The sequence below is a fragment of the Stegastes partitus genome, unplaced genomic scaffold, assembly GCF_000690725.1.
Source record: "Stegastes partitus isolate 25-593 unplaced genomic scaffold, Stegastes_partitus-1.0.2 Scaffold163, whole genome shotgun sequence".
NCBI lineage: Eukaryota > Metazoa > Chordata > Actinopteri > Pomacentridae > Stegastes > Stegastes partitus.
The window spans coordinates 97,769-122,854 of NW_007577894.1; the positions used below are offsets into that span (position 1 = coordinate 97,769).

At 39.5% G+C, this 25,086-nt stretch overlaps 4 protein-coding genes across 4 annotated transcripts in view; 2 read left to right on the top strand and 2 right to left on the bottom strand.

Annotated features, from left to right (window-relative positions):
* The first annotated feature begins 1,186 nt into the window (after positions 1 to 1,186).
* comtd1 (catechol-O-methyltransferase domain containing 1) lies at positions 1,187 to 4,663 on the top strand. The gene is made up of 7 exons (XM_008279526.1): positions 1,187 to 1,300; positions 1,385 to 1,503; positions 2,773 to 2,878; positions 3,485 to 3,603; positions 3,994 to 4,048; positions 4,135 to 4,268; positions 4,392 to 4,663. The coding sequence occupies exons 1-7, from the start codon at positions 1,246 to 1,248 to the stop codon at positions 4,542 to 4,544; spliced, it is 741 nt and encodes a 246-aa protein (XP_008277748.1). The 5' UTR covers positions 1,187 to 1,245; the 3' UTR covers positions 4,545 to 4,663.
* A 2,733-nt stretch (positions 4,664 to 7,396) lies between these two features.
* LOC103355676 (neurofilament light polypeptide-like) lies at positions 7,397 to 10,586 on the top strand. The gene is made up of 3 exons (XM_008279548.1): positions 7,397 to 8,338; positions 8,474 to 8,598; positions 8,989 to 10,586. The coding sequence occupies exons 1-3, from the start codon at positions 7,397 to 7,399 to the stop codon at positions 10,214 to 10,216; spliced, it is 2,295 nt and encodes a 764-aa protein (XP_008277770.1). The 3' UTR covers positions 10,217 to 10,586.
* Positions 10,587 to 12,098: 1,512 nt separating this feature from the next.
* The window catches only part of LOC103355660 (voltage-dependent anion-selective channel protein 2), a 23,867-nt gene continuing 10,879 nt past the window's right edge, over positions 12,099 to 25,086 (bottom strand). The window contains exons 3-11 of the mRNA XM_008279529.1: positions 18,207 to 18,313; positions 16,855 to 16,926; positions 16,691 to 16,740; positions 15,909 to 16,061; positions 15,718 to 15,770; positions 14,170 to 14,397; positions 13,455 to 13,605; positions 13,289 to 13,346; positions 12,099 to 13,127 (exon numbers count right to left, since the gene is read on the bottom strand). Coding sequence (XP_008277751.1) covers positions 13,036 to 13,127; positions 13,289 to 13,346; positions 13,455 to 13,605; positions 14,170 to 14,397; positions 15,718 to 15,770; positions 15,909 to 16,061; positions 16,691 to 16,740; positions 16,855 to 16,921 — 852 coding nt within the window. The 5' untranslated portion in view covers positions 16,922 to 16,926; positions 18,207 to 18,313 and the 3' untranslated portion in view covers positions 12,099 to 13,035. The remainder of the gene's footprint in view (positions 13,128 to 13,288; positions 13,347 to 13,454; positions 13,606 to 14,169; positions 14,398 to 15,717; positions 15,771 to 15,908; positions 16,062 to 16,690; positions 16,741 to 16,854; positions 16,927 to 18,206; positions 18,314 to 25,086) is intronic.
* On the bottom strand, positions 19,527 to 23,047 carry LOC103355659 (CMRF35-like molecule 1). The gene is made up of 10 exons (XM_008279528.1): positions 22,962 to 23,047; positions 22,386 to 22,706; positions 21,897 to 22,196; positions 21,678 to 21,756; positions 21,481 to 21,575; positions 21,342 to 21,376; positions 20,860 to 20,916; positions 20,648 to 20,704; positions 20,470 to 20,544; positions 19,527 to 20,279 (listed from the first exon to the last, which is right to left on the bottom strand). The coding sequence occupies exons 1-10, from the start codon at positions 23,005 to 23,007 to the stop codon at positions 20,217 to 20,219; spliced, it is 1,128 nt and encodes a 375-aa protein (XP_008277750.1). The 5' UTR covers positions 23,008 to 23,047; the 3' UTR covers positions 19,527 to 20,216.

Here is a 25,086-nt window from a genome sequence, read left to right on the forward strand (position 1 = left end):
CACCAACCAGTAACCTAGTTAAACATCTTTCCCAAACTTACCAAAAGCCACAAACCTCCCACTGCATATCTTTTCATATTCTGAACAAATATTCAATACAAATCAGCACAGCTCAGGCAGACTGAGTAATGAACTGCTGCTGGTGCCTTTTTTTTTTTTTTCTTTTTTAACTGAGGGTCCTGAATGATAATAGTTCAAGTCAGTAGTAGCCAATGTGCAGCCTCCTTTGACCACACAGGTGGAGAGCGAACACAACATGAACCATACTGAACAGTCCAGCATCCAGGTGACACAACATATTCTCCACTTTTTCAACAGAAGAAATTAGAAATAGCTCTGTTTAGACTCACAACACATTTGAACTGTTTCGTTGTGATCTTTGCACTCTGTCAGAAATCTGGGAGTACCTAATGATGCTTTTCCAAAGTTTCAATGAAAGTAGAATTCAAGGTATGTACGTCCATCAACTGCAAGTAAAAACAAAAATACATAAATTATGTTCTGAAAGTCTCACTTGGTTTTAACTAATATTCACAATACTACAAAAAAAGTCTTTTAGATCTGCAGCTACTTTAGAAATTCAGCTGTTCAGTTTAATTAGCACAAAGTCGTGTCACTCTCTTCTCTGATGTTTCACGGAGAAGATTTTAAAATAAAGTGCATCTCTAAACACTCAGCATTTGCTAACAGTGACTGAATTTAAATGGTGAGAACTGTGCTGTGAAACGCTCAAAAGTAGCTCCCATTGAACACCAGTGATACGTAGTGCTGAGTAAAAGTGTAGTGGAGACAGTCAGGACAACAAACACAGATAAAACAGTTCAAAGGGTGCTTGCCTGGACTAGGAAATGACTGAAAGACTATCTGCAGCATTTTGAGATTCAGGGCCTCGGCAAATAAAAAGAGCTGACTGACTGAACAACTGGTGTTACTGCCTTTTATAAAAGTGTGAATTCATCATGAAACTCTAACGTGATTTAAACTATTTCACTGTATCGCTGCAGGCTTTGAAAAGTGAGACTTTAAGCCTAATGTACCTGCTGTGATAAATATGTTGAGCTTTTAAGATGATTTTGAAACAGCAATACAAAAAAAAGTTGGAAAATCAATAAGTTGAGCCTCCCTCTCAAAGGTTAACCCAAAGCAAACATTCATGGCACCATGTGAAAATCCTGACACCCAGAGCTTCAGCAGATCCAGGAAAGAGCTGTTCAGTGTCTCCTTTGAAGAAAATCTCAGGACACAATGGCCGCGGACGTTAAAATGCTTTTCTGTGTTGGACTTGCTGTCGTATTATCTGGTACGAGAGAACCAGGATATGTCACCTGGTAGATGTCTTGGATTGGTTGTAATTTTAGCCGCTGTTCTGTTTCTTGTTGATCAGGTGTGGGAGAGTCTGCCTTCATGGGGAAGACCCACGGCTCAGGGACGGAAAACCCTGTGCTACAGTACGTAGTTAACAACTCACTGAGAGAGCATCCGGTCCTCACCAAACTCAGACTGGTAAGAAAACTATCAAGTTCTTGTCTCATTTAGAGATGCATGATACCTTCAGCACTAATTTCATAATGTTTTTGTCATTGGTAGCTGTATTATTTTTTATTTGTTAATTAAGAGGTTCAGTGTGATGATCAGTCCAACCAAAAAAAAGTCTCAAGTCAATATCATCCATTATCTATACACTGCTCAATCCTCACTAAGGTCGTAGGGGGCTGGAGTCTATCCCAGCTGACTCAGGGTAAAGGCAGGGGACACCTGGACAGGTCACCAGTCTATCACAGGGCTACACTTAGAGACAGACAACCAAGCACACTCACATTCACACCTACAGACAATTTAGAATCACCAATTAACCTCAACATGTTTTTGGACTGTGTGGGAGGAAGCCAGAGAACCCAGAGAGAACCCACGCTGCACGGGGAGAACATGCAAACTCCACACAGAACGATCCCAGCCATCCTAGAAGATCACCAGTTCGCATCCCGGTTAGGACGCCTGGGATCTTCTAGCTGCGAGGCGACGGTGCTAACCACAGAGCCACCTCGTTGCCCACATTAATATCTACAGTCTGTATTCAAATTTAAATACATCTCATTCAGGATTCTTACTGTTTCCTCCCATCGGCCAAAACATACCAGTTGGGTTAGTTGGTGACTCTTAACTGCTCATAATGTCGGGGTGAATGTCTGTACAGACTTGTCTGGGTTCTACTTTGGCTTTTGCCTAATTTCAGCTGGAATAGTGGAATTCTCTCACGCAACCCTCGAGGATATAACTAATGTATGGATCAGGATTCTTCTGAGCAACTTTCACTTTGCATGTGCAGGCAGACATCTGCCAGCATTAATCTACACGCTGCAGCCAGCAGCAGGTTATTTAGGTCAGATGGAGGCTGGCTGGTCATCTGGAGCTTCAGGCTAAAAACTAAAGATGACTTTGAAGTTGTGGCTTCTGAACTTTGGATGTCCCTGTAACTACATTTAACATCAGTGGACACTTTTTAAAAAGTACCTGCTTGGAATTTCAGTTGTTTAGTTTCCGTTCAAGTGTTTTAGTGTCACCTGTTTATAACGCTATCTGTATTTTACTTAGAAGTACAATAAACTTAAGAGGATAAAGGATGCGTATTAACACAGATTTCAGGACCTAAGCAGTACATGTTTTGGTCACTAGAAGGCAGCACAGTGCCAGAGAACAACACACAGCTACATGCAGACAAATATCCTGATAATATAATGATGTATTTTGAATTATTTTATCTTTCTATTACAGAGGACCCTTCAGGACCAATGGAGTGTCATGATGGTTTCCAGTGAACAAGCCCAGTTAATGGCAAATCTCATTAGACTGATTAATGGCACGAAAGCTATTGAAGTTGGTAAGATTACGTGAAACTTACTAGAAGTCTTTGAGGCAAAGGAAGGCCATTTTAAAGACAAAAAAAGTGTCATTGTGGAACTAATCTACTCCTGAATACTTGTTACAACTTAAGAATGACTTCCATTATCACAAGAAGTTAATTTTTCTTAAAGTACAAGATTTTTTAAATAATATATATAAAACTATTTGTTCCAAAATGTTTTGTTTTAGATCATACATCTGACGAAAAACTCTTCTTTCTTTCTTTCTTTCTTTCTTTCAGCTTTGATCTTTGCTCTGCTTAGTTTTGTCTGAAAAGTTTATTTATATATTTTGGGGGGTTTTTTTGGAGCAACTTTTTCTTTCACAAAATATTTATTACTTCATCTTTTTAAATTCTATAAATCTAAACTGTCTAAGAAATTTTAAAGGTGGGAATTTAACATATTAATTCAATATTGTAATGTTTCAATGCTACAGTATTCAAAATAAAACACAAAATATTCTCTATTCACAACATTTGACACAATCAGATGTTTGATTGCTTCTAATTAGACTCTGTCAGTAACCTTGGAATAACTGAACATAAAACTCTAAAATAATCCAATCTGTATTTATTGTACAGGGATGTACACAGGGTACAATGCTCTGAGCATGGCTTTGGCCATGCCGGAGAACGGACGGGTGGTAGCTTGTGAAATACAGGACAGCTACATCAACATCGCCAAACCGTTTTTTAAAGAGGTGAGAACATCTGACAAGCATCAGTCATCCATACACATGTTGTTTATGTTAGATTTTAAAAAGGCATCGAGCAAAAGTCGCATCACACAAGTGTACAACGTCCAAATCCTTCCACTTGTACAACATTACAATTTGACGCTTTGCAAATTGAGCACAACTGATCAGAGCACAAATTGTGCCGCAGACAGCATCCTGTACATCCAGGTTCTGTCAGTTTGTCTCCACAGAATCCTGCAGGCTGGACAGTAAAAGATGTCTGCTCAGGAAACTGTGTCACGTAAAGATGCAAAGCTAAGCCGTGAAATCAATTCCTGCTTTAGCCCTCGCTAACACACACATTTAAAGAAGAGGAATCCCTGTGCAACTCTCAATTCATGCAATTTGTTATAGGCTGGAGTTGAAAATAAGATAGATGTTCAACATCAAGCAGCCCTGAAGACACTGAGTGAGTCCCTTTGTAAATCTCAATCATGATTTCAGATTTTTTTTTTATTGTATTTTTCATTTTAATTTTTATTACTGTGTAACCAGATGAACTGATAGCAGCCGGACAAGCTGGGACGTACGACTTTGTGTTCATCGATGCTGATAAATCCAACTATGACAACTACTACGAGAAGTCCCTGGAGCTCATACGAAGAGGGGGCGTTATTGCGATCGACAACGTGAGTGCATCTTACACAAGAGGGCCGAGTGTCTCTCAGAGAATTCACGCTGCGGCGCTGAGGAGAGCATATCATGTGTGGACTGTGAGCAGAATGAAACAGCTGTTGTTACTGTGTTTGAAGGTGCTCTGGGGCGAAAAGGTATTGAACCCTGCTCCCAATGACTTCACCTCTCAGAGTCTGGATGCTCTCAACAAGAAGCTGCACAAGGACCAGAGGATTGATCTGAGCATGCTCACCGTGGGAGACGGTCTGACCCTTGCCATTAAACGCTAAAGTCCTTAGTTATTAATTGTACGTGTTTTGTTTTATTCTTTAACAGTACATTAGTATATGTAGAGTACACAGCCTTCTATCAGCCTGTTTACCATCAGATTAAACATTACAACCCACTCTCCCTGTTTACTGTCTTTGTAAGGATGACAATTATATAAAAGCACAACAAAATACACAGTTTCAAGTATCAAAATCAATAAACAGAAAGGTGCTACAGCTAAGAGTGAGATAAATGTATGAAAATGTACCTGAAATATCCCTTTGTCCACATGACGATATGACTGTAACCACAACAGGTTTGACTACCTTTAAACTGGTTAAACATTTAAATGTAAAGGTCCCATGTGTTTTATTGTAGGGGAACTGTGATCAAAAATGGCATATAGTCTTTATATTTATGTTTTCAATGGTGGAAAATTAGAATTGTGTTTTCATTAGAGTGGGTGTGTCCTCTTCAAGTGTCCAACATGTTGCACTGCCATCTTTCTACACTAACTTAAACACTCACTCTAAAGAGGACTTTTCATTTTTTTCGTGGAAACCCAAAGTCCTCCAAGGGGAGGGTGAGGAGAGCTGTGTTCAGGTGGTTGTAATCTGCAGCCTCAACCACTAGATGCCACTAAATCCTTCACACTATCACTTTAACTGCACTGTAGCTCTGATGTAAAACATTCTTGCTTTCAATCAAGTATGATGTTATTGGCCTGAGATGTTATACTGTATTAGTTCAGACTCGTGGAAGAGGCTCCTATGACCAGTAGCTTTGTATGTGGGGGATTGTATGTCATGTTATTAGATGATTCAAAAGACACCAGGACAAAATAAAAACAGGATTTTCTGTTTTCAAATGTAGACACAATCCTCTACAAGTAAAAGTCCTGTTTTCCAAATGTTACATCAGTTAATGTACTTAAGTAACTGGAGGCACTTGTACTTTTCAGTACTGTCATTTCAGAGGTTAATACTGCACCGCATTTATCTGATCATGTTAGTTTTAGGTTTGCAGGTTCAGATTAATGATAGAAAGAGTGTAGAGGTGAGATTTTATTGATCTGTATGTACTGAATGGAGTATAAAGTCATAAATATTAGCTCAACCATGACAAGCTGCAACATGAAAAAAGTGCAAATTAATCTAAAAATACAACAACATAACGAAGCCTACTATGCAAATACACCATAGAGGAGGAGTTTGACCATTTACTCTGTAGCAGGACAATGACTCCAAATACAGTCAGAGTCATTAAGAACAGACAAGAAGAACAAGGAGTTCTGCAACAGATGGTCTGATCCCAACAAAACCTGGATCTCAGCATTGTGGACTCAGTCTGACTCAGAGACAGAAGCGGCTAAAACAGAAAATCCTACAACTGTTTCAACTTCTCCATGATGATCAAAGCAACCTTCCTTCCTCCAAGTATCCTGACAAACTGTGTGCAGGTGTACTGAAGAGAATTAATGTTGTTTGAGGCAAACGTTGGTCACACCAAAGGATGATTTGATTTCATGCTTTTGTATGAAGTGATATATTAAAAAGTAGTTATGTGATTGTTTTTTAAAAGTATACTCACTTTATTTGTCTAAGACAGCCCACAGTGTAGACTCCTGTAAAATGAGTATTTTTACTGTTTAGACTTAAAGTAAAGGTTGTGATTAACAAGTGTGTACTTCTACATAAGGCAGTTTTAAAGGCTTGATATTTAGCCATAACAGGCTAATTCAGTACTTCAACATGTATACTGTCAAAAATTAATGTTTTAAAAACAGTTTTAGACAATTTACTGTTGTTTTACAGATGTTGTCTGTATAATAACTAGTAGAATAACAGAAAAAAGTATGAATTTACATATAAACCCTTAAAACTGACAAAACCTGATAAAATATCCACTTTAAAAATCTATAATCTGACAATTAACGATTTGTTCTTTAACAACATGGTGGTAAAATTACACTATTTTTAACTAGATGTAAATCAGAAAAAAGTATGATTATTTGACCAACATTTTTTGTTATTTAAAAAAATGTATTAGAGATAGAAAAATTACAAATATAAATGATTTTTATAAAAAAAATAAAACTGTTATGTTAAATTACAGATTTTACCCAGTAAAATCACTTTTAAAAAGTTGACTGTAAAGAAGGTTGTTTTTTAAAAATAAATATTTATAATTAAGTTAAAAAAAAAAATAAAAAATTCACTGCAAAATGACAGCATTTTTATTTATGATCTATTATCTATGATATTCATATAATTTAAGATCTATTATATTCCGACATATATAATGAAGTTAGGAACAGATTTTTTTTTTTTTTTTACAGATTTCTCCTATTTTGTTGAGCTACATATAACTTACATTGAAACTGTAATTTCAATGTAATGTCAACATAAAAAAACAATATTTTCACATATAGTAATTCCTTCTCTTACAATGTGTGAAAACTACACTGCTTCGCTGTATTTAAATCAGCTATAAAAAAAAAAAAAAAAAAAAAAGTAAATATTTTACAGATATAAGGTATTTTTTCTACCAGATCATCACTTTTTTTGCGGAATTCTTTTTTTAAATTTTTTTTTTACAGTGTATCCAAGCACTGTATTTGACTCCTGCACAATAATAATGATGATAATAATAATATATCGATAGTCAATTCTCTTCTGATTGGCATCTACAGTCAGTTCACCTGCGTCAGTGCTGCCTGCGACAAACTGAGCTGTAAGCGCTTCACTGAAGCATCAGCTGATGCTTCACCTTTTCAGCACCGCGGACAGCTCCGTTCTGCAGACGGAGCAGATGGCCGCGCTTATAAAAGCCCGTATGGAACCTTTCTGCACCGGAGATTCACAAAGACAGCATGAGTCACAGCATGGAGACCAGACTCGACACCCCGAGCAGAACCGCTCCACATGCGTATTCACAGCGCCAACCGAGACGTGCCAGATTAGACACCAGCGTCGCGGTTAGGGGGACGTCCGCGGACATGAATTCGACCAAGCCGATATCTGGAAAGTTCAATGAGAAAGAACTAATGCACGGCTTGAACGACCGTCTTGCAGGATTCATAGAGAAGGTGCACCAGCTGGAGCACCACAACCATCTGCTGGAGAGAGAAATCGAAGAGATCAGAGGGAAAGCAAAACCCGCATCGTGTTTGGAGGAGGAGTACGGACCGGAGCTGAGGAAGCTGAGGCAGCTGGTTCAGGACATCACTCATCAGAAGCATCAGATTGAAATCGAGCATCAGAATTTAGAGGAGGAACTGTCCGACTTGAAGAAACAACACGAGCAGGAGGCGCGCAGCAAATGTGACGCCGAGAGAGACATCATGGTCCTGAAGAAGGACATCAGCGACGCGTATCAGGCGAAGCTGCAGCTGGACAAGAAAGCGCAGTCTCTCGTGGACGAAATCCACTTCCTGAAGAGAAACCATGAGGCCGAAGTGTCAGAAATGTTTGACCAGATACAGGATGCGCAGTTGACTGTGAAAGCGCACGAATTTGGCCACCCCGGCGTCACTGCGGCACTCCGGGACATCAGGACGCAGCTGGAAGGTCACACCGTGTGCGACGTCCAGCAGATCGGGGAAACTTTCCGATCTCAGTTTGCAAGACTAACGGAGGCAGCTGAGAGCAAGAGGGAGGCGTTAAAAACGTCCCAGCAAGAGATCCAGGAGTACAGGAGGCGCCTGCAGGCCAAAAACGTCGAACTGGACTGCGCTAGAGGCACCAGGGAAGCACTGGAGAAGCAACTTCATGACGTGGAGGATCGCCACAAGGAGGAAATCATCCACTACCAGGTATGAAGAAATGGTATTTGTTCACTTGCAATCTTTTTAAATCTCTTTGAATTGCCCCGAGGGGATGAATAAAGTTATTTGAATTGAATTGAATGGATCTCTGTTCACTAACAATAGTTTCTTCTTTTGCTGCAGAACACAATCAAAGAACTTGAAAATGAGCTCATAAATTGCAAATTCGACATGTCTGGATACCTGAGGGAGTACCAGGACCTGTTAAATGTGAAGATGGCTTTGGATGTGGAGATAATGTCCTACAGGTATTAGAAGCATTTTCATACTGAAGAAAAAAATCTATACTAAATGTTACCTTTTTTTTTTTCAACTTTCCAGCCTCCTCAGCTGCCATGAATGCTGCATTTAAATACAATCGAGCTGCAGTGCCGGGAACAAACAACCAGTGTGTTGCACTATGGCAAACACAGAATCACAACAGCCCATAATATGCTAATATATAATTGCATTGCCTACAGGTTACAGGAGAATCAATACACTTAATGTAATACATAAAGGCAATCTATATTTTTTTTTAAAAACATTTACTTTAAGAATAGGACCCTTTAAAAAGGCATAGAGTCATTCTGCACCTTTCTCAAGTCTTTATTTTTGATTAAATATCAGCACTAAAATGTGTCTTCTCCATCCTGCAGGAAACTTCTGTGTGGCGAGGAGGCCCGGCTGTCCACGATGTCCGACACCCACATCTCCCTGCCCTACATCTACCACCAGTCCCCCATTTACACCCTCCCCTGCCACAGCCGACCAGGAGGCTCGCACAGACGAGTGGAGCCCCACTACAAGTTCGTGGAGGAGATCATCACCGAGACCACCAGGGAGATCGAGATGTCCGAATTCGAGGAGACGGGCTCGGAGGAGACGGAGGTGGAAAAAGATGAGTGTGCCAAAAGAGAGAAAGGGGGCAGCGAGGAAGAGGAGGAGGAGGGCGGTGATAAAGACAGTGGAGAGGACGAAGGTGACCAGATGTCTGACAGTCAGCAGGATCAGTCAGGGGAAGAGTCAGTGAGTGTAGGTGATAATAGAGAGGGAGAGAGTCCTGGTGATGGAGATGATGGTGGGAAAGATCAAAATAGGGATGAAGAAGAGTCAGAGGAGACTGGAGCAGCTGATAGCGAAGGGGATAGTGGCTTAGATACAAATACTGAAAGCAAAGTTTTACTGAATGAGAGCTTCGGTGAGGAAAAGAAAGAGAATCTTAAAGCAGCTGAAAACACAGAAGCTGCAGTGATCAAGGTTCAGACAGATTCATCTTCCAAACCACATGATTTGAAGCCAGAGGCCACTGTGGAGGGTAAAGCGCTGAAAAAATCTGAAGACGGTAAACAAGGACGTGCTGAGGAAAATAGTTTGGACTCAGCTCAAGCGAAGGAGCCTGTAGATAAAACCTCAGTGTCTGAAGAATCAGGCAAAACCCAAGAGCCAAGCAGCGTAGCAGAAGTGCAGGATAAAGTTAAAACTGCGGTTAAAACAGATCTCACAGCAGAGACAAAGGATGCTCCGTCCAAAGAGGCAGAGAAAATTTTAGAAAAGTCTCAAGTAACTTCAAGTGCAGCACCCAAAAATGTAGAAAACACTCATACAGAGCCGAAGGGAGTCAGCAAACCTGATGCTGCTAAAGGTGATGAAAAAAACCTTCAGGATGCAAAACATGAAAGCAATAAAGATAAAGAGCCATCTCCTAAATCTATGGTAAAAAGTCTTCCAGAAGTCGAGGGTACGAAGCCAAACAGTGGGGATAAAATGCAGACTGTGTCGCCGAAGGAAAAGACAAGTGGGGCTGCAGAAATCAAAGAGCTACATGAGGGGGCACCAGAGAGCAGCCAGGTTCAGACAGCGAAGCCGCCTGCAGAAAAGAAATGATCCTCAAAGGTAAAGCTGAGACGGTGGGAGAGTAGAAAGTCAGAGAGACACAAGGAAAGTAACCCAAACATATCTGCAGTGGATGAGGAAGAAAGAGCAAAGGGCGCTTCCACCTTAAATTAAACGAGAAGCTGATGAATGCAAATATCAGAGATAGTGAAGCTACAAAATAGAGAATGGCTTATCTGATGCAAATGCAAATCCAAGCACAAGCTGAGTCAGGGAAAGAAAGCAGAGCTGGAGTTTCTCTTCAAAGTCACAGTTTCATAAAGACGAGAACTCGATCCTTCTCATGTTTGCTTTGAACTTTGAATCGACTTGTAATGTATTAAAAAAATGACTCACCATGAAACTAGTGTGGTTATGAATGTAAATGCAGGGTCCACTTTGGATGTTTGTTGATCTTTATCTGCTTTGGTATGCGCTGAGAAATAAATGCAATATGAACAGATCCCGGGTTGCGTTTTGTGTGTGTGGAGCTGTTACATTTCTCAAACGGCTGACTCAGCTGATACGTGTGCTGACAGATGCTTTTATTTCAGTTTTCTTGAAATAAAACCAGCTAACTGAGGCATGTTTTGTTTCTGTAAATGTGACTTCTATACCTCTGTGTCCAATCAACCTCCATTCGTCAGATGGATTTGTCTCCAGCTTTTCCTTGAAGTAATAAAAACTTACTATCAGACGATTGGATTAATAAGGATAATTGTTTTACACAGGGACAAAGGGCAGAACCAACCCCGCACTAATGACAAGCTGGGCAATAAATCAAACTTTGTGCGACTACTACATCATCCTGGCTGCATTTCAGCCAACAGTGACAAGGCTACAGCATAAATAAATGCGTTTGCTGCTGCATCATTTATAGACAACTTCATTTTCTTCCCCACTGCGACGCCTCAGGATGCTGCAAGAAACAATGCAGCAGTACAAAGTGTCGTCCATCATATTAGCTCTAACGTTTTTATTTTAAGTATGTGGGCAAAACAACTTCATTAGTACATGCATGAGCGCCTTCGAAGGTAAGTTACCGGAGTTCTGTTTGACTTTCACTCATATCAATCTAGACATAGTGACCATGTGTATAGATTGATATTACAATCGTCTTTTCTTAATTTATTTTTGTCTCTTGGTATCATCTATCTCTTCTCAAAGTCTTTTAATTATCTTAAACCCATTTTTTTGCATGTTTGTCTTGTTTATCTCGTGTGGTTTTCCTTCTTCTTCTTCAAAGTTTAAGGCACACACATATTCACAATAAATCTGTGGTGCAGCTCCCCTACGTAGGACACGAGGGGGATGAAATAATCCACCCTCCTTTCCAAAACAACACTTTAAAGAGCCTCGATAACTCCAGCACACGGCTTCGATCTTGCCTTCAACGTAAAGTTCCTCAAAATAGTTGAGTGGCATGTTAATCCCAAATTAAATCAAATCGGACTTTCCTGGACGTGGAAACAGCAGTTTCCTAATGCTGCCTATTCAACTTGACAGAGCTTGAGATGGTTCACAAGGAAGAACAGCAGGAACCGCTGGAATTCAGACAGAAAACTGAACACTTGGAAGCCACAAGTGTTGTCAGTGGTGCTTCCTGTAGCACATTTTCTTTGTTGAAGAGCACATGGATCTACAGTAAAATATAACAGGAAAAGCTTCCAAAGCCATTCTCAGGCCCTGAACAAGGAAAAAGCTACTTAAAAATGACAAAAAAAAAGCAAAAACACTTAACTAGAACCAACCAAACAAGCTAATGAACGGTGAATCTAAGATTACACCAACCTTAGGGATGCAGCAGGAGGGTCAATCTGCTGACTTTAGTGGCTTTGAGGTTAGTGAGGTATGGTTTGTGTCACTTCCAACATGACATACTAAAATGCATTTGTGGAGTTCAAAGACTTTATTGAAAATGTATACATACACATAAGGACCTCCAAGACTTCCTGCGGGCTCGGTCTCTGCCCCGAACAGGGAAGCACTTTAGAGAGTGCACATGTGCAACTTGAAGTTACACCTCTTCCCACGAATGATAGTTTGGCATTGCTGTGAACAATAATGAAGTGCTCCCGAGTTGTCCATTTGTACCGAAAAAACAAAAATGAGTTCTGCTTGGTCGGCCGTGTGTACAGGTTTCCCCTCAAACTTACAGATCCAACTTTGAGCAACCCAAAAACTGCCCAGTTTAAGGGATGGCCACGTGTGCAGCTTTAACAGAACATCACAAACCCCAGATGGCCGACACAACACAAAACATTACAGAGCTTTACTTTGTCCTTGTGTGCATGAACAGGAAGAATGCAGCAGTATTTAAATATCAGCAGAGGAAAAAAAAAAAGTCTAGTGTACTTAACATTATTTGCAAATGAAAACTGTTCAGATGACAAAGGAATATCAGATGGTCATGATTGTAAAATAAGGTAGAAAGTATGGCAACGCTCACCACACAAATCCGTGGACTAATGTTCTCACATAAAAAAAACGGAGTGTCTGGGATTAGCACAAGAAAGCCACACAGAGTTGATGACAGAGGGATTGTATTAATCGAATTATTATGGCAGTGCTGGACAGGAAGAATGACATGATTTATAAACAACATGTCAAAAACTGTCTCTTGAGTAGATGCAACTACAAAGTAAAAAGCAACAAAGGTAAAACATACCAATGACAAAAGCACCAGCTTGAAGTGGTACTCAAGTTAAGAGTTTGTTGCAGTAGCCTTTGAACCAATCTCTCCAAGATATCCCCTTGCTGGTTTGAGTTGGACATACATTTAAGGCCAGATTCTTCTGATATTCCCTAGTCCCTTGCAGTTTGAGGAAAGCTTAAGCTTCCAGTTCCAAGCCCAGACCCAGCTTGTGGCCTCCTGCATTGATGTTCTTTCCATCGACCAGGCCAGACAGGGTGAGTTTCACACCTGCGCACACACAAGAGCAACCGATATTAACCCTCGCATGTGCAAAAGCTAAATTATTTGTTTTAAACACAGGTTCTGAAGAAGGGTGACATCTTTCCTAAAAACAGAGGTAATGAACTGAATCATTCTGGGGTCAATAAACCTGTAGGAAACCAACGTACCTGGTCTAAGAGTCTGGGTGTACCCAACACCAACAAGGCTATTGTTGTTCACTTTAGCCTATAAAGAAAAAACAACAACACAAAAGTCAGTCAGTGACAATTAATTCTTGACTTTTTACTGTCATCGTATCACTCCCATTCCTGAAGCCTCTGCTGCGTTACTTACACTGATGGAGGCATCTTTGTCCAGCTGGTATTTGGCTCCGATGCCGAAGCGTGTGCTGTTGCTGCCAGCGGTCCATGCCAGGTTGACTGCTGTCTCCAGCTTGTCGCTGACCTTCTGGTAGATGGAGCCACCGAACTCAGCGCCATCATTGCTTTAAATGTTAGAAATACAAGAAGAGAGGTTATGCAACAGGAAACAAATGTGGGGACTTGAGGTTTTGCAATCAGCTTCTACAAACATTCCGCAACCTTTAAGATTTGTGATTTATTATGTTTTAGTACAAATTTGAAACAACTGAAGTGATTTATTATAGGAAGAGTGTTTGTTAGGTTTTTGTGTCGTCATTTGGGAGGGAGGAAAAAAGAAAAGAAATATCGCAATATAGTAACCTGCAGAGATACATTTGCTCTGTGGTCCATCTTTTGATCATTTTGTTTCCATTCGTAATGCAACATTCAAGCTCCATCATTATATGATAAAATTAAACCCATAACAATGTTGGCAGTCCAACAAGAATCCAGACAAACCAATAGTCATATGTTCAGTGTTTTTCTAACATGCAAAGCTTTGGAAAATATATTGCATGTATAGATTATTACAGATAAACAGTTCATGTTGCCTCTGAGTAACTGGACTGAAGGTTCATAGTATTTGTTGAAAAAGGAACAAACACATGATAAAAATCCAAACTTTGCGTCAAAGGATCTCTACTTACACATTGGTATGTAGCTGGAAGTCTCCTGTCTTGTAGCCGATGGCAAAGTTGTTCTGGGTCATTTTGGATTTGGCAGTGTCAAAGCTCATCTGGTAACCAGCGAGCCATCCCTCGTAGCCGACAACAGCAGCTCCGTGGATGGTGGGACCAGCGAAGTCAAAGTCGACATCACAGCCCAAGTTGACGTACTCGCGCTTGTAGGCGGTCTTAACTTTGCCGCTCTTCTTGCTGTTGATGAGAAGAGGCCTTTGTAAAACTCAAACAGAAATCCAAATCAAGTGCAATTCTAGGTGGGATCAGTTACACTTCCTTTGTCCTTTTATCAATGTACTACACGTTTCACATTTCACCCAGTGCAAACAAATAATGCTGCATTTCTGTTGCAACTTTCTCTTGGGGGATGGATAGAGTACTCTGACTATCTTACAGTGACACAACAATGATCTCAATGCTCCAAAGTATGACACAAAGTTTATGTCCTGCTTGCAATTCATTCAGTACAAAAAACACTAAAATCTGATGTTTGCACACAGTCCTGTCTCTGTAAATGGGAAAACAAAGTGGCTCAGCAGGCTCCAGACAAACTTTTTCACTGGTAGCACCAGTGCGACCAACTTTCTCATTTGGTTACACCTCTTTCCTGGTCACTGGCAAAACATATGACTTGCTGAACATTTTCTAATTGATAGATCCTACAATTCACCGATGTACTCTAAACGCCCCACATTGCAGGCCGCAGTCACTGCTGTTGGTATCTGTGGTGTGCTCAGACAGGTGTGCGACCAAAAATGACTTTAAAAAGAGTAAACTAAGGCAGTCTAATGTCAGACTTGTCCAAAATGAAACAGAGTGAGTTATTTATTTTTAACATATGTTCTTTTTTATGAGTGGAAAAGGTGGTGAATGTAGGCGCGCTCTGTTTCTCACGAGAAGACCCTATTTTTAAGAGTCAACAGTGCAGGACACCAAAGTTATAAAAGTACTACTTTCCAGGCGCCTGGATAGCTCAGCAGGTTGGGCAGGCAACCCATGAACAGACACAGAGATCATGGGTTCGAGTCCGGCCCTGCTCAGACTGATGACCACACTATTCCAGCATGTACTGTGCATTTACTGTAGCCCTGTGTGAATGTAGACACATAACTACACCCTCACCAACTTTACAACACTCAATATGAAACAGGACACGCATCTTCTGGGTCATGTGCCCTACTCCTCAGGTGATTTATACCTTAGACAGCAAACACATTTGGGATTGCCTTAGCATCTGGGCACACTCCTAAAACTGCTTTGACTTTTTCCCCTGAACTGCAACACACCTCACACACAGAAAAGGTGCACAAACTGACAGCCAAACAGTACTGTGTTACAACAGACTGGTTCCATACTGGGGACTAAGGTCACATGGTCGGCAGTGACACTTGTCAGAAGCATGTGCAGCAAAGATCAAGTTGCCATAATTATCCACATAGAAAGCAGCAGGCACTGCAGCTCACATTTGTTAACAAAGTAAGATTCAAGTCAAACCAGTTTTAGTCATTGTCTTACCCAGTGTTTGGTGAGAAGGTTGTGTCAAAGGTCAACTTCAGTCCCTTGGCAATCTGGGAGGAGCAACAATAGAAACCATTTGACATTTCAAGACAGGAATGGTGGCCTGTCATGTTCAATGTGTACACATTTTTCTTTTTGACACCCATTGTTAAATAACATGAGCAGAAAACATATGTAGTCCTACTAACCTGATCTTCAACAGTGATTTCTGTTCCCAAGGTGTTGTCAGTGTTCCACTTCTCAGTGAAGGTCAGGCCGTATTCTGACCTCTTGTATTTAGTTTCCAGGCTGCCGGCAACTTTGCTGGTGTCAGTGTTGGAGTTACCAGATGTTTTGAATTCCTACAAGGGACAATTTTAGAGGAATGTCAGTCACAAGAAAAGCTGAATATTCTGGATGAGATAAAGACGAATATAAACCAGCTGAGTTTACCCAGGCTACGAGCAATTATTGTTCATTTAGTGTAAAGCCAAACATTGCTAAAAATAAATACATAAAAAAAAACAACTTATAATCCTGATGCAAATTATCATTTTTACTGAAAATTAATTTGCAACTCTGATGATTAATTAGGCCATTCATCAAGCAATTATCTCACATAGTCAGAGGTTCAGGTTTCCCAAACATGAGGTTAAGCCTGCAGTTCAGTTTTGTATAATAAATTGATCACCATCAAGTTTCTGACTGGTGGTCAGACAAAACAAGCATTTTCAAGATGTTAAATTAGGTTCAGTCAAATTTTAGACACAAAACACATAACTAAAAACAAAAAAAATAGACAAAGTGTTAAGAAAAAACTAGATTAAAAGTTTATTATTATCACAACTGGCACTTTTACTGCAGTTATTTTTCTCTGGCTTGTTACTGCCATGGCTAGACAAACCATAAAGTAACGTGACTATAAAGTCAGAGGGTTGTTTTATATTTTTACAATCCCAAATTAAACAACAAAGAGGAAAAAAAATCTTACCACTCCACTGGCTGACTTTGTCTTGACATCGAGCTTCACCAAGCCAAATCCTGAAGGAAAGATATGTTTCAGTCAGATTATTTTGAAACAGATCCACAATATCAACTAGACTTGGCAATACAACCATTTCAAGCACTACTTGGTCAAACTGTAAGACGACATACCATAGCCTTTGTTGAAGATGTCCTTGGCAGACTTGCCCAGGTCAGCGTATGTGGGAGGCACGGCCATTTTATCTGTAGACAGAAGCAAAATACAATAGTGAAATTATGCCGCCAATCTACAGTGAAATTGCAATTCCAGCACACTGCATACAGCAAAAAACAAAAAACAAAAAAGGGAATCATGTGAACTTAAAAACAAACACTATTATAAAATCACTCAGTGTGACATACGCTTAGGAGTGAATAAACATTCATGGAAACTGTTAAACAGCAAGCTGGACGTGTGTCTGGATGAGCTGCATGTCATCAACATTTAAATGTACGGCCAGATGTCTTTTAAATCTGCCATTCATGACATAAGTGAAAGCCATGAAGTTCCATAAAGTTTGTCAGAATTATTTGTAACTTTACATTTATGGTAAGTACAGTCTAGTACTGAGGATGCTTTTATCTTTAAGGCTAAAGAACACAAGCCTGGTTCACATGAGGATGTCAACTGTGCCTGTATGCAACCTTTCTGCAGTTGCCACACCTGTTGAAAGGAAACCTGGGCCTTGCATTATTGGCCATTTTTAACCAATCTTACCATCCTGTTGATGGCCAGATGAATGGGCGTCCTTACTACAAGTATATGCCTATTTGACAGTGTGAGAACATTATGTACAATCCTGTGGGAAATGCAGCCTTTGGTGCCCATTGTCAACCCCTTTCTCTGAGTTAGTGCAAGTTATAAGATGAATGCACACGTATTCGGAAAGCCCCGAACTTTACTGCGGCAATAACAAAGTTAGTTTCACTTTTCACTGAACACCTCCTCTAGCATTCATGTGGTGCAGGTAGCCCCAGCTGTTTCTAACAGACGACAGACAAGGTTACTGAGTTAGAGAGGAGCCATTTTGACGCACTAGTCCACCTCGTTCAGGCCTGGCTTTTATTAAAACTACTCCACCCGTGGACTGGCAGCCACAGCTAGGCGTGGCAAGGTGCATGTCTGTGCCAATTACTGGCATGTGTTAATTAAACCGCTCCCTCGCTAGTTAAACCAACGCTGCGAACTAGGCCAGAAGGGAGGTTAACAACATCGGCAATATTTAAAATAAAAGTTGTCAATGTGCTCCTAGAGTTGCTTTGAAGGACACACGGTGCTTTGTTTGGCAGCACGGAGCGCGTACGTTAACGCAAAGCTGCCCTGTTTTCACCCGACATGTGTCAGACGCAGCATGCTAAGTGCAGCTAGCATAGCTAACTGTTAGCCTGCAGAGTACCGGCGTAAGTAAAGCGCGCCTGAACACGCACTCTCTCTTGTTATTGAGTAGATTAACAGTGTCAGAATGAATAAACGAGTCTCTTACCAGTAGAAGATGGAGCTAGCAGTAAACTAAAGTGACTTTATTGGAGATATTCCTCACACCGCACGGCCGAGGCAGGCGTCACCGGTTGGAGGGCGAGCTGAAGGAGACTGCACTGCAATGAAATCAGACCTATCACATCCCGGCTCAGGACCCGGGCGGGCCGCGTATGTGCCTGAGCAGAAATGGCTTTACGTCACAGTCGTCTGCGTATTTGACAAAGTAGAAAAGACTTTAAAAAAAAAAACAAATAAGTAGTCGTAAGTTGGTGCTTTGACCCTCATCCAACCGTCATATTTAATATACAGTCGTCCTCAAATTTATTCATACCCTCCCATTAAAGAAGGAAAAAAACAGCCAAGTGCTCTAATTTGTGCGGGACAGTTTTTATTTTTTTAAATTATTCTTTTCAACCACACTTCAAAAGCAATGCTTGTGTCACTAAATTATAATTTAGCTTTTTTTTTTTTATTTATTATTACTTTTTTCAATTTCTAGTTATTTCAGTGATTATTGTGAATTTTGCCTTTTCTTTAATAGAAGGGTATGAATAAATTGAGGAAGACTGCATAAGGACTACCTACTAAGGCCCCCAGGGACCCCAAGGACAAATTCTTTTTTTATTTATTTTTTAAAATTAATTTGATGAAATCATTTTTGTACAATTGGAAGATGTAGAGGTCAACAGTGGTACAAGAGGTACGAATAGTAAAATAAAACTATTACTACTACTGAGGAATCGGTGTGAAGGTCAATTATCATAACAAGGATGAGAGGATACTATGCATTGTTATGCTCAGGATTTGTAAGCCAGTTTCCATTTGAAATGCCTTTTGATTAAACAAATTGTCAGCAAACAACTTACAACTTATGCACTAATGATTTTGGTACAACATAGCTTTAATGCACATAAAAAAACAGCTGCTTGCTAAATGGAAAAAAAAATTGTTGTTTTTTTTTATTTGTACCAATAAAGTTGTGCAGTTTTGAAGTATTTTGTCTAGCATCAGTTATAAAATCAGTTATAGCGTTATCGCAAATTTTCTCATTTATATCGTGATAAATATTTTTGGCCATATCCCCCTGCCCTACACACAACTGTTTTTAGAGTTACAGACAGACTTAAAAATAGGACACACTACAAACATGAACTCAATAAGTAATCCCATTGAATCAAACTGCATTGAAATAATTGGCTAAATTGTTAAAAAAAAAAAAAAAAAAAAGCACTGATTAAAACAGAAAACAATGATAAGAAGTCATCAGAAACAACATGATATGTGAGTGAGTGAACTACAACACGAAACAAGTGAACCACAGATCTGAATCTACTTCATAGTTTATTTAAATATGCAATATACAAAAGTTGGAACCTGCATTTCTACCACATCTCCTTACTGCAATGATGTTACAGTTTTGATAATGTGATGATGTAAAAAAAATATACAGAATATTTTGCTGTAGATAAACTTTCAAAAAGTGTAGGGAGTTATGAGAGCAGTAACAACTGAATAATGAATAAAGCTTTATATTTTTCACATAATAATGCATACAAATACATTCAAATAAAGAAAATATCATTCCAGTTTGCTCTCTTATCATGACGTTGTTCAGCCATTTGATGAACTGCAAGTTTGTCATTCCATCCACATTCACTTGCGTTCCTTAAATACACAACATTACCAAATATACATGAAAGTATAAATACAAAAAGGTTAAATATATACAATGAGTTCCCAAACATTTAAAAAAAATGTCAGGATTATTCATGATGTCAATGGTTATAAAAAAAAAATACAAGAAAACTAAGAAACATGTTGTCATTGGTCACAAGAGCAAACCAACAGGTCGATGCTTCTTTTTTTTTTTTTTGCAGCTGTAAAAAAACAAAAAGTAGAAGTGAAAAGTTATTACCAGTCAACACTAGCAGAGGACACAGTGTGATACTAATCTAAAAAAAGAAAGAAAAAGAGGCCAGTAAGATACGGACAAAAAGACCAACAGTTGAAACATTTAAATGTTTCGGTGGTACTCAGCTAACGTGCTGTACGTAACATCCGCATCTTTAGCTTCATCCTGTTGGAGAACGGAAGCAAAATTAGGAAGGAAAAGAAAGACATAAAAAAATCCCAAATCTAACAAGAAAGTGGACAAATTTAAGGGAATGCCCTAAAATACTGGAACCAAAAACAAAACGATTTGAAATGACTGAATAACTGGAAGTGACAAACAGAGTGAGGTTGCTTTCAGTTCTCTTAATATTTACCCTTTTCACATTTTTTTTCTTTATGGTAACCACAGAGCTGTACATCACCTCCGCATCACTTTCAGGATTTGACTTCTGGGTAAGGACAGACATGAGAAATTGAACATTTTTCAGCTCCGATGGATTTTGAACAGTTTTATTCAAAGCAAAAATTTAATATTTAGTATCTTAGGGTTACCTGTGAGGATTTTTTTCTCACAAATCCAACATTGGAGTACGTTGCATCCTCTTGAGTCTGTGTTAAACGAGCAAACCAGGCAAACGATCACTTACAGAAGGACTGAGCAGTTTAATTTTATGGTATAGTCCTGCAGCTTATACTCTGAGGAACTATTTGTTCCCTTAAAAGGCTGAACTTAATTTCCAAATAATGCTGTGGTTGTGGGTTACCTGGTTAGATTTTCTTTTCTTGGGTTTAACTGTAGCGTATGTTATTTCCTCATTCGCCTGTGGTGCAGAAGTAAACCGCAGGTCAGACAATCTTTGCACAAGTTCAGAAGTACATGAGTTACAACACAGCTACAGCAGATTAAAAAATAGCTCTCTGCGCTTGTGAAAATAGTCAACATGTGCTGAAAGAGTGAATCATTGTCACATACATGAGACAAATCCTTTTTAATGCGCTCATAAAGGGAACATTGGCTAATTCAGATTTCAGATGAACTCAGATAAGTCTTAAAAAACTTACCAAAATAAAAGTGAAAATTCTTTCAGTTACAGTGTCAACATGATGATTTGCTGGTTTGCTAATCATTTTCAAGGTCTTAGTAGAAAGCAAAATCTTCTCCTTTTGTTAAATTCACTTTCACAATTCTTGTAGTGTCACTGACCCATTAACCATTCTAGCAGGGAAATAAATTACTTAAACTTACTGTTGCTGTGGTTGATGGTTGTGCTTTGGTCTGCTCTATATGAAAACAAAACTGCAGTTACCGACTCACTGTGACAATGCAGAATAATCTGAACTTGACGTGACAACATGCATGAATTCCAAAAACAGTCCAGACTTACTGTGTCTCAGCTTAGCCCAGACGAGCAAGGCCACGATTACGATGAAGACCAACAAACTCAGAGGGATGATGAGGAGCTTTAGGTCAATAGGAGGGCTGCAGAAAACATTTTGAAAACCACAATGAAAATTAGATAAGTTTAATAAGTTATCATAGCATTTTAAACCATTTTAAAGAGAAAGAATTGTTTTGTCTGACCTTGCAGAGACTTCTGACTCGTTCTGCCCGTTTGCTTCTATGGTGGTTGATCCAGCATCAGAAGTGTCAGGAGGTGTGGCTGTAATTCAAAACAGGGCAACTATTAGTAGATGAATGTGACAACTATTAGTCCTTATATCTCTTAGGGCTCTAGCAAAACATTTACAGATGTTTGTCATTTTTATATGTTTATAATTTAGAACCACTTGGAGTACTTACTAGTGGTGGGTTTTTCAGTAACAGTTACATGCACTGGCATCTGGAAGCCTCCTTTGGCGCACCAATACCAGCCGCTGCTCGTTAGCTTCAGTTCACTCATAGTCACAGTGAAAACAGTAGAACTCTGTGCAACGATAGTCACTCTTGTTCCGTCTATTGATCCGGATGGCCGTGTTACACAGTTCTTTCCCAGCCTGCACCACTTCATTTCTCCAGCGGTACTGTAGCGACAGCTGATGGTTATGGCTTCTCCAATAAATCCTGTAACCTCCTGATTATCCACATAGAGACTGGGCGTACCTTGATGGAAAACAAGGAGAAAATCGTTGGTAGCCTTTAGACTTCACATTTATTCTACAACATAAGCTTTGATTGAAAAAGTGACAGTAAAAATACAAACAGCCTGTGTCACAAAAATTAAGACCTTATTTAGGGTTTGTCCTTCAAATTGTTACAATTTAATAAAGGTGCAAAAAGAAGGGCACTTACCTGTGGTGGCTGACAGGTAAAAATACTCTCCGCGATCTGATCCTCTATCAATCTCCACAACACACCAGTAAACCATTCTTTCATTTGCCGACTGTTTCATAGTCACAGTGAAAATGTTCAGGGTTTTGTCATCAGAGATGGAAAACCTTCCTGATCTATCTGGCTGATCTGTTCTAACTGCAAATTTGCAGGAGATCCAATAATATCCTACACACAGGGCTTTAACGTTGTTTCTGTATTGACGGTCATAGAGACAGGGGATAGTGACTGAGTTGTCAGTCTTCACGGATACTTCGGCGATGGTAGTTACGCAAGAAATTCCTGCAACAACAACAAACACAACATTTTACACAAACAGTCTCTAAAACCTAAATGTTTTGCATTTTAAAGTTTCGATGTCTTCACAACTTATGAAATAAAACAGTTACGCACTCAAACACCAATGTATGTATGTGAAAACACACTTGGAAATAAAACCTTTCTGATTCTGATTACAGGTTATTGCAAAGCATCACCTGACCTTAAAAGATCATAAATGGGCAAAACCGTTTAAAAAAAAAAAGCCATGACACCGACCTGTTAGTCCAGCCAGGATAAGAAGAGCGCTGAGATGAACAGCCATATCGATGTGAACATGAATTGCTGCACTACAAGACTGATTCTCAACTTCCTAATTTGTCTAATTAAGTAAGCGTGACTGCAATCATTCTTCCTCCTCTAAGGCAATCGCTATTCAAAAGTCAGCTGATGAAATAAATATTGCACATTGACTAATGGTGGGAAAGACATCCACTGATTTTTTGGGGAGCTGCTGACTCTCCTGCTGCATTCTTTGCAATATCTGGCAACCCTGAGGAACAGAATTACCCAATAAGGTGTGCAATGGTAAAAATGTCTTAAATTTGGAATGGCAAGAGTGTTCATTTGGAAAAAAATTAATGAAGGATTTCCAGTGATCAAGATCATCTTCAATGGCAAGATGTCAAGTCTTAAGTAACTTGAGTAAAAGCCACCTGCTAAATTTGGCTTTATGTGCAACCTGCTCACAGTTCAAACCCATCTTTATCATTAAAGTCCATAGGTAATGTCAACACTGTTCCTTCAAGTGTGTGCGTTTCTTGCGAAAGGTTCACAACACATCTACAACAGGACCACAGGCTTTCAGTTGAAATTTCACTGAGAGTTTCATGTACTGTTACGACATAGAGCAAGTTCATTAGGGAAGTTGACTCATTTCGTCAACACATAGCCCAACATACAGGAAATGTTTTTCTTTTTCGGTGCGCCACATAAGTAGGTGCTAATAATAAGTAGGTGTTTAACCCAGAAGGTAAACAGTCTTATCAGCACTGAAGCAGTTTGTTACTTTGCTGTATTTACTTGTGATTCTGCATGTCACTGTTTGCTGTGTCTTGTGGGAAATATGCTCAACTGTAATTAACAATAAGAAGGGAGAAGAAAACAATACGTTTTTCTTGGACTTTGATTCATCTGATATAGCAATCGGCACAACAGTTAGGTCATCCAGGTGCAGCACCTCAGTGGTGTGGAGCGTTGGCTCAGAATACACAAGACTGTTGACAATAAATGGAAAATATACGTTTAAAAACAGGAACAACAATATGGTACACAAGGCCAAGTTTAATAGGAAAATACATGTGTACGGTACACACACACACACACACACACACACACACACACAGAGAACTCTGTCAGACAGCATCACGAGGCTTGAGGGTTTGGGAAACAGCATGCATGTAAATTACATCTGTCTGTTCCAGTGCTGATAAGAATGTTGTCCAGACAGTTTTCGACCTAACCCTTCTAAAATAAGAAGCCTAATTTAAGCGTACGTTTCATAGTCAGTTCCTTAATGTGATCTTTGACAGATAATTACAGTTTTTCTCAGTCGCTTTGGTACATTTCTCGAATCATCCTCGACATTTGCAAAACAGTAAGTGCATTTCTCAAAACAATATGAATAGCAAAACACCATGGATCACCTGCAAAAGGCAGTTAATGAACATGTCAGCGCCATCAGAATGACAAGTCCTTGTGTCAGTGTGTATGGATAAGACAGTCAAGTTGTTTAGTCATGGTGTCAGTGTAACTGTACTCTGGAGGGATGTTCTGATGTAAACTATGGCTGAAGTTTTGATGACAATTATTGTAAATTGTGAGTTACACCTTAGTGTATGTTGGAGATTGATTGCAAGAGACTGGACAAGATTCACATTTAGGCTTTTGCTGTTTGTACTGTAATTTGTTGACAGACCGTGTCATTGCGATACAGAAAGGAAAAGACAGCACTGCATAGCACAAAGAAAAAACAACAACAAAAGTAGAAATGTGAACATAGAACAATCTCCTCACAGAAAACTGTACATGCAGTGATGTAGGAATTACAGTGCAGCCTTCCTCTACACTTGCCAGTTGATGGTTCATAAGATGAACCTTTGAGCTATTTCAGAAATCTGGTTGATCATTGGTTGATCTATGTAATGCGACACACATTTCCCTTCATTAGAGAAAGTCAAGATTCACCATGACATAAGCAACTGATAATGTAGGAAACAGCAGAGAATAGTACACAATCATTTGCATGGATGTACCAAAGCATTTAGAACTTGTTCAAAGGAATGAGAAAGTGCTTTTTTGATGTGCACAAGTGACACAATGATGTGAAGACTGAACAAGTAGT

Bases quoted from the DNA above. Each gene is read 5' to 3' on its own strand.
- comtd1 (XM_008279526.1), top strand. From the start codon at position 1,246: ATGGCCGCGGACGTTAAAATGCTTTTCTGTGTTGGACTTGCTGTCGTA. The intron at 1,301-1,384 runs GTACGAGAGAAC...CTTGTTGATCAG, and splicing joins ACTTGCTGTCGTATTATCTG to GTGTGGGAGAGTCTGCCTTC. The intron at 2,879-3,484 runs GTAAGATTACGT...TTTATTGTACAG, and splicing joins CACGAAAGCTATTGAAGTTG to GGATGTACACAGGGTACAAT.
- LOC103355676 (XM_008279548.1), top strand. From the start codon at position 7,397: ATGAGTCACAGCATGGAGACCAGACTCGACACCCCGAGCAGAACCGCT. The intron at 8,339-8,473 runs GTATGAAGAAAT...CTTTTGCTGCAG, and splicing joins AGGAAATCATCCACTACCAG to AACACAATCAAAGAACTTGA. The intron at 8,599-8,988 runs GTATTAGAAGCA...TCCATCCTGCAG, and splicing joins GTGGAGATAATGTCCTACAG to GAAACTTCTGTGTGGCGAGG.
- LOC103355659 (XM_008279528.1), bottom strand. From the start codon at position 23,007: ATGGCTGTTCATCTCAGCGCTCTTCTTATCCTGGCTGGACTAACAG. The intron at 21,377-21,480 runs GTAAGTCTGGAC...GTTTTCATATAG, and splicing joins CTGGGCTAAGCTGAGACACA to AGCAGACCAAAGCACAACCA. The intron at 20,917-21,341 runs GTAAGTTTAAGT...TCTGCACCACAG, and splicing joins AACCATCAACCACAGCAACA to GCGAATGAGGAAATAACATA.